The sequence below is a fragment of the Pagrus pagrus genome (genome assembly GCF_965226575.1).
Source record: "Pagrus pagrus genome assembly, chromosome: 10".
Lineage (NCBI taxonomy): Eukaryota > Metazoa > Chordata > Actinopteri > Spariformes > Sparidae > Pagrus > Pagrus pagrus.
Window position 1 is genome coordinate 27609665 of NC_140194.1, and position 15793 is coordinate 27625457.

Genomic DNA, 15793 nt, shown 5'->3' on the forward strand with positions numbered 1-15793 from the left:
TACTGGACACACGGGTCGCAAATCATATGTAGAACCTACACTTGAATGCGCTGTCATCTGTCATTGCAGTGTCTTGTCATTCTGTAAAATGAGCCGTCACCTGTCAGTGAGCTATAAACAGTGATGTTTGTGCTTTCTCAGCTTTGTTTATATTCATGCAACACACCATGATGTATGTGACATATCTTCGATGATGCAGAGGATTGTGGGTCAGAATAACCAGAAAAGCATGCTGGCTTAAATACTGCAAAATTCAACCAGATGTAGTAGGACAACCTGGTATTTTTGGTATACTGCATTTAACATACATAGTATTGGGACATACTAAATCTTTTTCTGGCATACTAAATAATATGCTAGTCACTGACAGTGACTCCAGCTGCAAGATGAGCTTCTTCATATCTTGGATTTGATATGACTGACATGTTTGCTTGAGGTGCATCACCAGTTTTTATTTTCTTCCCTGTCGTATATTTTTCCATCTTCAACTCAACATGTTTTGCTTTCCGAATAAATCTTGCACCTGAATAGCCTTGCTTCAGGGGTTGCCCTGGTCATGTCAAGACACTCTTTACATTTACATACTGACCTCTGTAATTAGGAGGTGGCCTGGCGCCGGTCAGCGTCCTGGACCGAGGCCTCTCCCCCCTCAGCCTGACAGCCCCGCCAAGCTGGATTGACTCAGAGAGCGAAGGAAGCATCTCGCCACGGAGCATGGCCAGGTCGTGCTCTGAGAAGGAGCGGTCTCTTTTCAGAGGTGTGGGAGAGCTCTCGGTCCTCCTCAGCTCCCCGTCTGGGGAATCCTCCTCCTGCGGGGATGAAGGAGGAAAATTAAGAAAAGGTGAAGGATAAAGTAAGAGTATGGTATTGTTTTCACTGTGTGTGTCTGTGTGTGTGTGTGTGTCATCTTAGCAAAATGTAGTCCTTACTTTAATGTAATAACAAAGTAGAAGAGAAGAAGGCTCTACACGATACATTTTCTAAAATAAATTTGTTTTGCATACAGTGCATAAAAATGACAAAAACAATGCAAATGTGAAAACTGAGGGGAAAAAGAAAACAGGAGGTACAACTCCGACAGTAAACATGTCTTTCCCACTGGATGAAACGGAAGTGAGTTTTGACCTGAGGCTAGCTCCCCCTCTGGGCCACTGAGGACATTTTTCAAAATGCTTAAGTGTTAAGAGAGAAACAAATCGTCAAGTTCTGATGGTTGACGTAACACAACGAAAAAGGGGGGGGGGGACATGATTTCCCAAGTTGTTGTTCACTTTCCGCTCTGTCCTAGTCTGCAAATGCACAGAGGCATCTTAACCCACTTATGCAAAGCATGTGCTGCTGTGAAAAACACCAGTCAGCCCTAAGAAACGGCAGCAATGATTCCAATGAATCCTTCCTCCACCTCCAATATCTCGGTTTTTGCGCTCCTGCGTGGCCTCACCTCAAATATGTTCATCTCCTCCATCTCAGCCAGAGTCGGAGCCTTAAGCAGGATTCGAGGGCGGGATGATGTTCTGGGCCCAGGCTCGGACACGGATAGGTCAATGCACGAAGTCGATTTGACATTACAAGGACAAGTCTGAGCCAGGCAGGGCAGGGAGCCAAATGCTGAGGGAAGAGAAACGACAACACAGAAACTCAGGAAACAAATAAGTGGAAGCACTGAGATCAGAGGGCAGTGAGTCTGACAATACCCTCACATGTATGGTGTGTAGCATTTAGCATCAATAACTCATCACTGCACTCACATTGAGAGATGAGTATAAATCCAACAACAGTGTTGGACTGCATTTTCAAGATTAAGAGGGACTGCAGTCCACTTACAACCCCTGCATTTAATGTTACTGTAAGTCAATGAGTTCCATTTGGAGCAAAGTTGCTGTTTTGCTTTGTTGCAGTGTAAAAAAAGAGGGTGTTCTTCTTCCAGTGTAAACTGAAAGGGGCCCTATGTAACAACTTGTAGCAATTTACATGCTACACATACATTGGTCATGTGAGTAGATTGTAATGCGACATGAAAAAATTGACCTTCCCCGTCCCTCTCAGTTGCCTATTCAAGCCTGTGGACGACTTGTTTGATTTGTTCGATCGCATGTTCCGTGACAATCCAAAGGATGTGACTTTATTCTCCAGTGCTTCGTCTCAATGCCTCTTCGCTCTGCTAACAGAGAGCAACGGTAGCTAAAGTTAAAGTTTAGAAATGGAGCGCTCTATGTTAAACTTACGGCCAGCTTCCAGCACAACACAGAAGTTCCAAAGAGGCCCTTTAAAGCACTAATCAATATTTTTATATTAACAATGGGTCGAACGACTGTGCAACATGTAAAGAGGTTACAGAGAGTTATTCCCTGACTCACACCACAGCACTCAGCACATTTTTCTGTGCATCTTTCAGCACACTGTTTTGCTTTCGCAGCCCACAAAGTCACTGTTTTGGTTCAGCCTAGGGCTGGGTGATATGGCTTATGAATAGTATCTTAACATTTTTAGGTTTTTCCACGATATACAAAAAATATCTTGATATAAATTTCCTCTAAATTAAGAGGACATCACTGTAAATTCTCCAATAGTGGCTGCAGCAAGAGGATAGAAGAGAACAGATGGAAAAAAAAAAAAGATGCAACAGTGACACTTCACTGAGGCCACTCAGCGGAAACACTGAAAACCTGAGTATGACGATATGGTCCTTTGCCATATCCCACATTTATTGAGATTCCAATATATTTCATATATCACCACCCGTAGTTTAGTCTCACCTGTCCAGCTCCGGCAGCCAACAGACAAAGTTAGCGAATAACTGATGTAAACACAAGCCTATTTAACAGCTAGAGGGCCAGATATTTCCCTCAGTAGTAAATAAAACCAAAAGAGAGCTCCAAGGAGGACTTACATTTCCATGTCAATAAATGCATCTTAAATAACACCAGTAATTGACATGTAAGTAAAAACTGATGGGGAAAGAACTTCAGACAAGTGTTTATCTACTCCAGTAAGCCACATGTTGCCAGGGAACTAACAGCTTTTAAATATTCAGAGGTGTCCTCATGGACATATCATCTGCTGAGACGTATTTATCTACAGCACACACACTGAATGTGGTCAATATTTATGAAATGCAATGCCACCTCCACATGTGCTGTAGCTCTAAATTGAAAAACGCTCTTGTTACACACTACAGCTTATAAACTTTAATGCAGTAAAGAACTGCATGTGACCCTCACAGGCTTCAGTACAGAGTGTACAGACTACATCATCAGTGCTGAACTCATTATTTAGCAGTGTGGGTGGTCCATTCACCTTCAGTAGAACATTTACTTTCAGTAAGAGCACAACATGAGTCACACTGAGCGTCACACAAAGACTTTAAATAGGCAGTTTAGAGGCAAGTAGACATAAAGTATGAGGTCAACAGCAGCTGCCAGACCTCATCTTTTCATTAACATCACAATGCTGTCCCCCAGACACCGTCCAACTGTCTGTCTGTTGGAAACAGCTTTTGATTCTGCACCAGAGGTCATTTTGAAAAAATGAACTTCAATTACAATACTGTGTCAAATGAAAGGCATATCTATGATGTTTTACATTTAATGTTTGACCTGGTGGTGAAAGCCAGCAAAGCTTTATATCAGTGATGGTGGGGTACAAAACAAAACAAAAAACAGCGGTAAATGACTGTCCCCTTACGTCTACAGCTGGGCAGGACCACAGGCCTGAGCTTCCTCTCCTGCTTGATCTCAGCCAGAACCTGGTCATGGAGGGATGGCTGCTCTGGGGGAGGAGGGGGGAGGCTGCGCTCTGAAACCTAATGAAAACAAATAGAGCACATCCATAATTCTGAGCGTGAGAGAGATAATGAAATATGCACATATATTAGGGTTGGTATGTCCTCAATACAATACTGTGATTATGTAAGCCTATATCCCATTATATAATAATATAAAGCTCGATATTTTTAAGTGTCCTCAAAAGCACTTCATCAATGAGAGGACTGGGGGACAAAATCAACCAAATATTAACACAATGAGATTTTTGATAAATAATCATCAGACTGATTCAGGCTCTAATTACTCATTTTTGGGGCAATGGCAATACTGATATTAGTGAGTAAAAAAATTCCAATAACAATATATCGGCCTTATTTACACAGAATATATACATAAACACATTTTTTGTGATGATTCCTCAAATGTGGTTCAAAACAAACATTTGCCGTAAAGATCTTACGTGCAATTTACTCAACAATAAAACTTTATTGTCCAAAATGACTTCACCAGGACTTCACCGTGAATTTAATTATCATAAATTACCCCAAGAATCTTTGCATAATGTTCTGTTTTCATATTGGCATATATCAGACAACATATACACCAATACTGTCAGTGATACATATCTGTGATAGACCAATGCTGGTGAAGGAGTATATCCAGGCTCTATCAGTAATGTGGATATAATGACGGTTGGGTAAAGTCGAACGGTCAGGTAAGTTAAGAAAATGACGTCACTTGACTGTAATGCAGCCTTTAAAACTGGGAAAAGACAACACCTGTGTTGTATCACCATGTAATGATAACGATATATTGCTCATCATATACAGGTACATATTTTACCACCCATTCAAAACACCTCCAGTGTTTCTTGACTGGGTTTAATAACTGTTGAAACAGCTTTAAGACAATCACTGGACAATAAATGTACTCAATGAAAGAATAATGTGCACAGTAGCACTGTGGTACTGTACTTTAGGAATATTGATAGTTACGAATTGTCCTCTATATAAATAGAGATTTTATCAAGCCTGGTTGCACACACATACAACATTCTCTGCTGCTTATGTTTGATACACACTCAATAGTTTGCAAGGTTTACTGTAAATGGCAAGAACAGCAGCACTCTTACATGTACGCATCTTTACACTTCTACAAGGCTAAACACACTCACCGGTTTGAGTGGAGGTCTTGATCTGATGAAGTCCAGTATCAGCTCATGAGCATTTCTCTTCACTCTGGTAGGAATGTCCCCACCCACCTGGGTAAGACAAGAAACACCAAATGTAGCACTGGGTCTGTTTATCATACAGTAAGACGCAGCCACTTTTTGTCTCTTAAGTAAGTAAGTAAGTACATCATGAATGTACGATGGTAAGAATGTAAAGCTTTATTAATTAATTAATTAATTAATTAATTACATTTTGGTTGATTTGGGATGCAACAACAAGTTGAAACTAGAATTACAGCATCACAGCTGTATGCCTCCGCGCACCAGGTAATCTGCTGTTTCTGAGCTGTGGCGTTGAATGATGATCAGAACATTTTTGCAAATAGTATGATGTCACAATGCATTTAACCTCTGACCTTTTGGATATCAAATGTCATAACGTCATCATTTTATTCTACTAGACATTTGTATGTCAGCTTTTATTGGAATTATTGTATGTATCCTTGAGTTATGGCCAAAAATGTGTTTTGTGAGGTTACAGTGACCCTGACCTCACATTTCTAATCAGTTAATCCTTGAATCATTGTTGTAACACATTTGAATTAGTTCCCTCAAGATGTACTTGAGATATCACGTTGGAAGGACGGGATGGACGGACAGACAACCTGAGGCATAAAAATTGACAGCGCACCCTTTAAGGCAAAATTTGGCAAACATGTTAGCCTATTTACCTATGAACACATCCCACAGCAACATTAGCATACATTTAGAGTCGCATTAGGGTTCACCTGAAAAACTTCAGACCCATATTTACTGTTCCTTTCGCTCTGTTTAAGCCTCTGCTAACTCTTGATACTCTAACTCTGTCTTTTATACTGCTCCACAATGTTCAACAGCTGGTAGCTACCTTGGCCTTCCATTTGCTGCTGGGCAGATATACTGTATGGTGGCTTTATTAGAGCTCTTTCACTAAAAACTGCTACCTGCTGTGGATGGACACAGGTTTGATAAGAGCTATGAGACTGAAACAGTTAAGTTTCAGGCTGTAAAACCAAAACAAAGAGCCGAAATGCTCCATAGTGCTGAGGGGAGCTGCACAGTTGGGGGATTATTTTCTGTGCAACTGCTGCCAGAACAACAGAAGGCCGAGAGGACTTCATTAATATTTGTGTTCTGGGGCTGAATTATGCATCTGCCTGTGGAGAAGGCCTCAAGGTGAGGCTTCCACATGTATGTCTGCCACATACCATTTTCTTCCTGTAACAAAGACTGTGCAGTATACGGTGTGGTGGGTTAGGGTATATATATATATATATATATATATACACACACATATATACATACATACATACATACATACATACATACACACACACACACACACATTTTTTATAATGATCCCTAAAATGTGGTTACACCTGTGACAACTTTAGCCAACTGATATACCTGTCAGGCTCTATAGTGGACTGGCTGAAAGAGGATAATGGCTTCAAGGTCACAGTTACAAGCTCACTCCTCTCTGCCCTCAAAGTCCTCATGTCTCATTTGGACAAAGTCTACAAAGTCTACCATGGAAGATAATATTTCCTTTAATGGTTTAATTTGAGATCTCAGCAGTTAACACCAAGACTAACATCTCATCAGCTATAAGAGCTTACTCTTCAACTGACACTTCAACTGCGTTCAGCATTTACAAGTCAACTGACACTGCAATGATTTACAGTGTGCATACTTCCTTTACCTCTGCTGCCTGAATTTTAAATTGCTCTCATTGCTTACTAATCAACTTACAGTTTTCAGTGGTTTTTCAAACTCTCTCACCATGACTTTGCGTAGTTGGAACTTGCGAGCTCGTATGTCCTGCATCAGCATCTCAAAGGGTGTGAGGCTGAACTCTGTGGGCAGCGGGTTGAACGGCTGCTCCTGCACCTTCTTTAGCTTCACTCCCTGCCTGAGCTCCTTCATCAGTTGCACCCACAGACGTGCCTGGGATGGAAACAAGACAGACATCAGCATGCGTCAACACGACAACACTGCCTTCCTCAGTCAAACACACTGCTGTATTGTCCTCCCTGTAATCTCACCCAGTCTCTGTGTTTCAGTGCATCGAGCTCAGCTGTAGACCTGTCTTCCACAGCTTCCTCTGTTGTGATCTTCTTTAGCATCTGTACGACAAATAGGAAAAAAAACACATTTCGCTTTTTTTGTGTGTGTTTTTTTTTAAACAATTGCAACTTCAACAGTGAGAATAGTAACATGTCAAAACACACTGCAAAATCATTCTTAAAAAACAGGAACTATGTATTATGTCTTATTATGTCGTAATATGCTGTTAAACGTTGTCCCTCAATCTAATTGGCGGGGGGACAGTGGGTTAAATTTCAAGCAGGAAGTTGGTCCGTGAAAAGGTATGGATGTTTACTGTTTCATTCATTTTACAGTTTGCTTTTGTTTCTCTTCAAAGGCAGTTTGGCTAACCTGTGCTTTTGTTTTAAAGTGGCAACAGTCAGCTTTACCCCATAGTGTTTCCAAGTGGTATTATTGTTGGTACGGCTGTTGCAAAGATTTCCATTTTGCACAGAGTTACAAAGAACAACAACACAGGACAAAACATAAGTTTATGCAATCACGTTGCCTATTATAGAAATGGATCGTCAGTTAACCTTCCCTGTCCCGGCTGACCCCATGGCTGGTGGCAGACAAAATTGTGTAGTGCTAGCAAGATTTATAGGGAACGAATGTAAATGCAAATGGTTTAATTATTCTTTAGGCTACCATCACATTGCACAATCAACATTTACTTTATAATGATACACTGAAGCAGAAAACTTGTCTGTTGCCGGTTAAACTGGTTTTCTGACGGATGCGGCAACATTGCTCAAAATTAGCCCCAGGTGGAGACAACCACAAGAAGACAGATCAGACAACAAGCTTACAGGTTTTGATCGTTTAGCTACCACTTAATTAAAAAGCTAAAACCAAAAGTGAATTCAAATGTAAGCATTATAAATAATCCCTCATTGCACAGCCAAACCATTAGTGCACACAGCTGAGTCAGGCAGTGTAGGTATGTTCAGTAAGCGTCCACTTTACAGTTCATTTTCATTTCCAAATGAATTGACCCAATGGTTTGTTGAGGAGCCGTCAGATTTGATTGGAATTAATTTTAGCTTTGATATCTTGTAACACGATTCGGAAATAAAAGGTACCATGTGGAGTTTTGACCACTAGTAGCGCTACAGAGCATCGTTTTTGTGAGCAGGTCTCGTCTTTGTTTGTGTCACATTCACACACAATCAACAATACATCAAAAATACATAAAACAATACACATTCCTGATGCCGTTTTCATACCGTTCCATTGATCAGCAGCCGGTAGGATCATGTGTGATGATACATAGCAACTCACCAGCAAAGAGCAGAGAAGAAGAAGACTCCTAGCTAGCAAACACAGATGTAAACCATGCTGATCAGCCTTGCTTCCAATTGTACCCAGTGGCCACTCATGGTATCGCAGCAAAAATTCTCCTGTGGCCGAGAAAAGCATTTTCCACATAGAGCGCCATTATAAAAGAGATGTCTGTAAAACTGTTTACAGGACACCTCCAACTGCAAAAAACGGTCAATAATAAATCTAATACGGATTTTTGATTCATGGAGGTTGTTTCCCTTGGTTCCCTTTCCTGAGACCCAGAAAAGAGATTTATAAAATCTGTGACATCATCACAATGTCAAGTCTATGGGCAGAGCGGGAAAATGCAGAAAGGGGCCAACGGGAGAAATACTACCGCGCAGATTGAGTGGGCAGCATAACCAAGGAACCTAAAAAAGGTGAAAGGGTCACTGAATCTTTCTTTGCTGCCATACTGTCGTGCCGGCTGTACTAAAGTCTATAAGAGATGCATGGAGAAACACACTAAAGCCCAAGCTACGTCCTTTTACGTCTGATAAGAAAGTAAAGAGAGTAGTGTGTTCTTTCAATTTGTGGAGGCATTTCTTCATCAGAAGTCATACAATGTAGATAAGTTGGGTTTTAGTGCATTTCTCCATGCATCTCCCATTGACTTCAATACAACAGTCATCACAGTCTGACACTAAAGCAAGATTTGTTGACATGATGACCCTTCCTTCTTTTTCAAGTAATCCCGAAAGCTAGAAAAAAAATTTTGGGCCGTACAAGCCATGACAGGTAAAAAAGTTCAAGCTTCAAGGTTAATTTCATGGTCTATAGAGTGGTGTAGTAGTGAGTCCGAAAACCCGGAAATAGGTAAGCATTTTTGCACATCCGGTTCCCTTGTCTCATAGTCAATGGGTCTTTTTAATTGGCTTTGGGTTAAATGCGTGACATCAAGTCTGTAGTTACCATTCAGACTTTTTGTTCTACGACATAAAATACATTATTAAATGTCCCGCAATTTAATTATAAAGCTCTTACATGTCCGTTAAAACAGCGACCACTATCAAGTGTCTAAATGAGACTACAGATGTTGTCTGGGACATTAAACGTCATCACGCTGAACACGGAGACTCACCTACTCACTTGTCCGCCTTTACAGCTGGACTTCAGTTACAATCTATTCTAAACTTTGCAGCTTGTAGATTGATCAGTTTACAAAAAACATGTATAGTAATTAGTATTGTGTAGTAAGACGCTTAAGTGTTGACGTTTAAGTCATGCGACCACAACATAGTTTGTTTATAGCCTAACAGTAGCTTTTTACCTCTAGAGATGTAATTTACGCTTCGAAAATCACAAAGTGGTGTTCATCTGTGAAGATTATTTTGCTGAGCAAAACATGTGTCATAAGCTTGTGTTTGCGACAAAGCTTACTTTCGGCAATAATCCAAAATTCAATTCAATTCCCTTGTTGAGGGAAACAGGGCGATGCTAACTTCTGGGTTAGCCCACAAAAATATGTCATCCCTGCACCATTCTGTTCTCATTGGACTAAATAGGTGGCATCTTTGCATTTGGTACCTAGTTCTACTTATAACGCTAAGATGTAAAGAATGCAAATATTGAAATAGTAAAAGTAAAACAAAAAAACAAAATGCATGGAAGATCAGTAAGGGTAAACCACTGCAGTGACACAACAGAAGTCATGTTTTGAGGTTGAGCCCTGGGAGGAAACTGTGGAGGCGGTTTCTTCAGTCATTTATCAGTCTCTGTTCTGTGACTTATAAACAGGAATTTTAATGGTGCAGTGTGTTATTCACACACAGTGAGGTGTAGGCAACTGGAGGCAATGAAAGTGAATTCATTCACTTCAACTGAAGTAAATGAAAAGCAGGTCATGCATCTATTTCCATGTATTTATTATGTTCCCAGCTACATTGCTATACAAGTAAACATGTGTCCTTTTCAAGGTAACCTTAATACTGACATGACAACCGAACGTACCTGCTTAGCATCTCTGATCTTGATGAGAAAGGTCTGCAGCTCAAGAGTCTCAACAAACAGAGCCCTGCAGACGGCCTGGTAGTGCTCTGGAGCCAAGCTTGGGTTGGCCAGCCGTGACGCACACAGAGCCATCACCTGGCGGAAGGTACACACCGGCTTAATAACTCCCTCCTGCTCCTCTTCTTCCTCCTCCTCCTCCTGGTCACTGTACCCCTCATCTGTTGTACCGTTCCCAGCGGTGCTGTCGCTCTCTCCGTCCTGTTCCCCCCCAGCCATGCGTTCGATGAGGCGTTCCAGCTGCGGGCTAAGCTCCCGCTCCTCACTTTCGTCCAGCCCCCAGTCCAGAGCTCGGTAGATGGCAACACCCAGAGACTGGACCAGCTGGAGGGTCGGATGAAGAGGCAACAGTTAATAGGTTGTTGTTTACCAATAACATTTCTCATACCAAGTTTCACATAAAGTTCCGCTTTCTATGGTGCATCTGATTGGTCAAGTTAACAAATCACATGAGCTCGGTGTTGAAGACATTACTGTGATGGGGGCATTCCATATACATATATAGAAGTTTTAAGAGTGTTAGCAGTAGTTGACAGTAATTTGCTTTCGAAGCAGTCACCTCTTACCTACTGTAAGCATTACATGAGAGAAATGTAGTCAAGACAAAAGGTTCTAAGTTAGTGTAACATGAAATTTACAACAGTCCAAGAAGAAGAAAGTGATGGCAGAGATGACTTTAGAAAGGTCAAGGAGGAGATTTTATTCCAAAACACTGGTCCATATTGAAACATAAGGGTTAACTTCATAATGTTTAATATATTTCACCATAAAGCTTTTATCTATGGTAAATTCTACAATGAAATGCATTTTTACCATCATTATTTAAACAATGAAGCGATTTGTGTCTCACCTGACGCTCTGTGGTAGGTGGAAGAGGAGGCTCATCAGTGTCATCTAAAGAGACAAAGAAACAAAGAAACAACCATTTAGGACCTGAGACACACAGACCTGTACTAAAAAGTATGATTTTGGGGTTAATTCACTTTTGTCCATTTTTAAATGTTAGCAGAAAGTTGTGAACTTCTAAAAGTATCTTTGTAATTGAACTTTTTTGGAGGGTCAAGGAGGGTAGCGCCCCATCGCCCTCTATTGACCAGCTGTCAATAGTGACAAAGTGTTTTTCTCCAAAATAAATTAGTTTACACATTTTTTGTGTAGAGATTATGTTTTGGCCTATTGAGCAGTAGCAATAGTTTCCATCTATTTATCACTAGAACTTAATTTTCTTATCCCAGGAATGCAAAATAACAGTGCAAGTCTTATGACTGTTATATACAATAGTTTATTTTTACATGTCAGAGGATATTATCCTAATTTAACTCAGTGTTCAAGGTTTGGATCATTTCTTCACAGAACTCCAAATCCATGTTTCCTCAGAATGTGCAGCCATATAAAAGAATTGGCTCAACGGCACTTTTCAAACTTAAATCCATATTTTAAATGAAAGGTTTGATTTGATTACTTTGCACCTTACACTTTAATCTGCTCCTGAAGAAAGTTTAAGGAGTTTTTCATTCAGTTTCATTTAGTTATTTTATAAACGAGAGCATTTTGGAAAACCACAATAAGACGAGAAGTGACAAAATAGTTATCTTTTCAAAATAAACTGAAGCTGAAACTTCTGCAGTAATGTTAAAGAGAGATTTATACTTTATATTAAATTTGATTGGTCACTTCCTGCGGTTGGAGATACAGAGATATTATTTTAATCAAAAATCAGTCAGTCATTCTTCCAAGAAGAAGAAAACAATGTGTGTGTGTGATCATACTGTGAACTTTATAGCAATAATAAAAACAAAGTCGGCCTGTTTTAAATCTTCAACTCGTTAAAACAAATGTGTTACTCCATATTTCCCACAATCACTTGGAGCGGTGTACACGTGTTTGTGTGTGTGTGTGTATGTGTGTGTGTGTAGATGAGAGAGGGAGAGTAAAAAGGCTCTTTCTCCCAGCTCAGATGTCAGTAATGACACCCGAGAGGTCTGAAACTCCTTGATCAGCAGCTCGCACTGCAGAGAAACAGGAGAATGGACAGACAAGAGAAGCAGGAGACAAAGACAGCGAGAGAGAACCCTTGGTACCATCAGGGATGAGAGAGAGATGAAAGGAGTGAGAGATAAAGCACAACAGAGAGAGAGAGAGAGATGAGAAAGATCAGCAGAAAAACGATGAGAAACGGGGAGTGTAGGTGTGGATGTGGTGATGGGGGCACGTCAGCCGGCCACAGCATCCTCCCCTGTCAACTACAAAGTGCTGAGAGCAGGACGCGAGCCTCAGACAACAGAGTATCACTGTTCCTCGTGTGAACACAAACCCAGCTTCAAGCTGCAACAAAAGGCAGCAACAGACACAGCAACAGGAGAGCAAAGAAACTCTATAATAATGGCCTCCCCACAGGAGCGAGACAACACGAACTCCTGCAAACCTGTCAGACAGGTTCAACTAATAATGGCTGAGGTCACATAATGTAACCGTGATACCTCTGCCAGTTTCCCATGGTTGTGGGTCAGTAAACACAAAAGAGGAGAGGAATCTGCAATGAAAACTTTGTCAAGAACCTTCAAGCTTGGATGTTGGAACACATTCACCCAGTTAGTTTTATGGACAGAGAAATGATGTCTAGGCTTGTGATGTTAACAACCAATCTCCCTTACATTTAAACTGTTTATTATCATTATTATTATTTATTTTTATTATTATTATTACTACCACTAACGCTATCATCATCATCCTGGTGCTGATTACTTGACAATGATTATTAATCCAATTATACCAATATGCCAAGTTGATTACTACATTTCTTTCAGTAAAGTTCAACACACTCTAGTGAGGATCCATATAATAGCTACAGATCCAAATAACCCAGCAGATATAATGCCTTAAGGCTGCAGGATGCAGCAGCAGAGCGAGAAAACACTCAGCTACACTACAAACACTAGGCGGTTAGCAAGGCGCACCTGCCAGGACAATAAAGGAGTTTTAGACTGGCTCGTCACACCTTAATATGTACTCGACGGCGCACTTTGTGAACTTACAAAAACAAAATTTGTGTGCGTCACACCTCTGCTGCTACAACTCCATCCTAGGGGAAACACTGTGTGGTTTCATGAGCATGAGTAAATACAGAATCGATCAGAGTTGATTGTTTTTGACCATGCCCAGTCAGTTTATTTACCAAGTTTGAAGAGATTTGCGTGTCAAGGATTGGTTTTGTTGCAGCACAGAGTAGCATTTAATCATTACAGAAAGTAAAGGAATTGGTTCTCTTTCTCTTCTCCTTTTTTTCTTTTATGACAACAATTTTCTTTCCTACTTATTTCAACATGGATTTGTTGTAGCATCATCAGGGGAAAAAATTGGACGCATCAATATTGAGTGTACTGCATCGTTTTGGATTTGAATGCGTCAGAGATGCTGGACGCGTGCTTGCACACACACTAAAACGCATCCCCTCCCAAGCAGGACTTTGCCATCTGTTGCCATGGTAATAATGTCTGAGAAACCAAAATCAAAGAAACCAAAAAGTGACATAAAACTGGGCTGAGAAGAGCCAAGCTAGTTAGAAATGAAAAGGTAAGACAAAAAGAGTGGTAAAAAAAGATAACAAAGAAAAGCAGCTCAACTAGATGAGGTCACTGGCTGACCAGTTAGCACACATTTTTGCTGGAGCTTCTCTTGTTCTAGTGTTTTTGCCAATCGACTAATTTTCTTTCTTCAACCTCTCCAGTGAACAAACCTCCTCTGGATCCAGCTCCGTGCCACACCACGACCCAGCCTCCAGCACTTCTGCCACCAGCCAACTCAAACACTGGAGCCTTTGTGTCTCCCTCCACCTGCGCCCCTGTGAGTCTCCCCCTCTACACCAGCGGAGCCATCTACCTGAGCCTCAGCCCTCCTCCACCACAAACCTCCATTAGTATTTCAATAAATACCTTTATACCTTTCCCCTGTCCTGGTGTCTGCTTTTGGGTCCAACAACTAACCCTACTACGAAGCGTAACACAAACCCGACACACACAACTGCCTTATTAAATGTCCAGGTCATTTTTCTGTCATCTACCATGTTTTCTGTCATTAAGACTCTTTATGTTGCTGTTTTATAATCGTTTCAATGTGACTTTATTGTTAACTAATCACATCACTGTGGTGAAGCAGACCTCCTTTCTCTGTTCTGACAGCCGTTTGTGTTGAATGACTCGACTGTTGACTCTGAGCTGAGAGGAGGTGAAAGCAGGTCCGTTAAGCTCCACTTCCAACGTTAACTTCATGCTGTTTACAAGGTTCATCATTAGAAGGCAGGGCAGCTCAGTTTCTGTGTATTATTAACATTAAAACACCCTCTGCTCCTGGCAGACCAGTGAACCAAACTCTATTCTAAAAGCAGATGTTTTAATGTCGGGCCTTCTTTTTTCACAGTAAAAACTGTAGTTACAACTTTACAAAGGTGCTTTTATGATTCACTTCGATCTACAGACACAATCGGCACATATGTCAGTCACTCAGTAACATCATTAACTAACCTGTGATGAAGTGTTTCACACAGATGAACACATATTTACGGGCCGGGTCTCATGGTTTACAATTTTCATCCTCTCTGTGGATGACATGAAGCCACCAATCTCTTCTTAACATGCCCTTCATTCTTTGGGGAAGTAAATAAAATCATAACCTTTGGGATATTGTATTGTTTGACTTGAAAAACGTAACACAGCGGCTTTTAGACAAGTCCCTATTAGAAGTTTTCAATCTTGCATCAGCACTTTCATAGTGTTTGTTTTCACACAAAAGGGGATGTGGTAGTACTGGAGACAGGATGTTGACGTGTGGCTGATCTCATCACTTGCACCTTTAGCTACATGTCAGGTCAAAGTTGACCGTTGCACGTTTTTCCAATCGTTAAGAGTGCATTTACTGCAGGAGAGTCATAATCAAGGGGAAAAGGAATCCGTGTAGTAATAATCTCTATTTATAGATTTGGAGGTAATTTAATAAATAAATAAATAAATCAGGAAAGCATTCGGATCTAGAGTTACACGCCATGTGAACTGACCGCTGCAACAATGTCCAGTCAGCCAGATAAAAACTTGCTTTTCTCTCTCATCTTGATAAAAGCAGTTGACATTTGGGTGATGCAAGCTTTTTATCTGACAGGAGCGATATGTATCTGGACTTTGACTTCCTGTTGGCCTGAGGTGCACTCAGTAAATCACTGAGCCCCACCCTTTAGTCTTGTCCAGCAGTGTAGTTCAGAGGCCTTCAAGCAGAAACCTTCAGAAACGGCTTCATTTCAAACTAAGGAATTGCTTCTAAATCTCCTCCCTGACTCCGTCTGTTTATCGTTTTCGGATTAGGATGCAGCCCAATTGATGCAGGAGGAAGATATCCAAAGTTTAATAGATGA

General features: G+C 40.8%; 1 protein-coding gene across 1 annotated transcript in view; it reads right to left on the bottom strand.

Annotated features, from left to right (window-relative positions):
* The window catches only part of spire2 (spire-type actin nucleation factor 2), a 33760-nt gene that overhangs the window by 13472 nt on the left and 4495 nt on the right, over positions 1-15793 (bottom strand). The window contains exons 2-9 of the mRNA XM_084365445.1: positions 11243-11286; positions 10336-10716; positions 7020-7100; positions 6757-6921; positions 4939-5025; positions 3685-3802; positions 1442-1608; positions 590-809 (exon numbers count right to left, since the gene is read on the bottom strand). Of these exons, the coding sequence (XP_084221571.1) occupies positions 590-809; positions 1442-1608; positions 3685-3802; positions 4939-5025; positions 6757-6921; positions 7020-7100; positions 10336-10716; positions 11243-11286 (1263 nt within the window). The remainder of the gene's footprint in view (positions 1-589; positions 810-1441; positions 1609-3684; positions 3803-4938; positions 5026-6756; positions 6922-7019; positions 7101-10335; positions 10717-11242; positions 11287-15793) is intronic.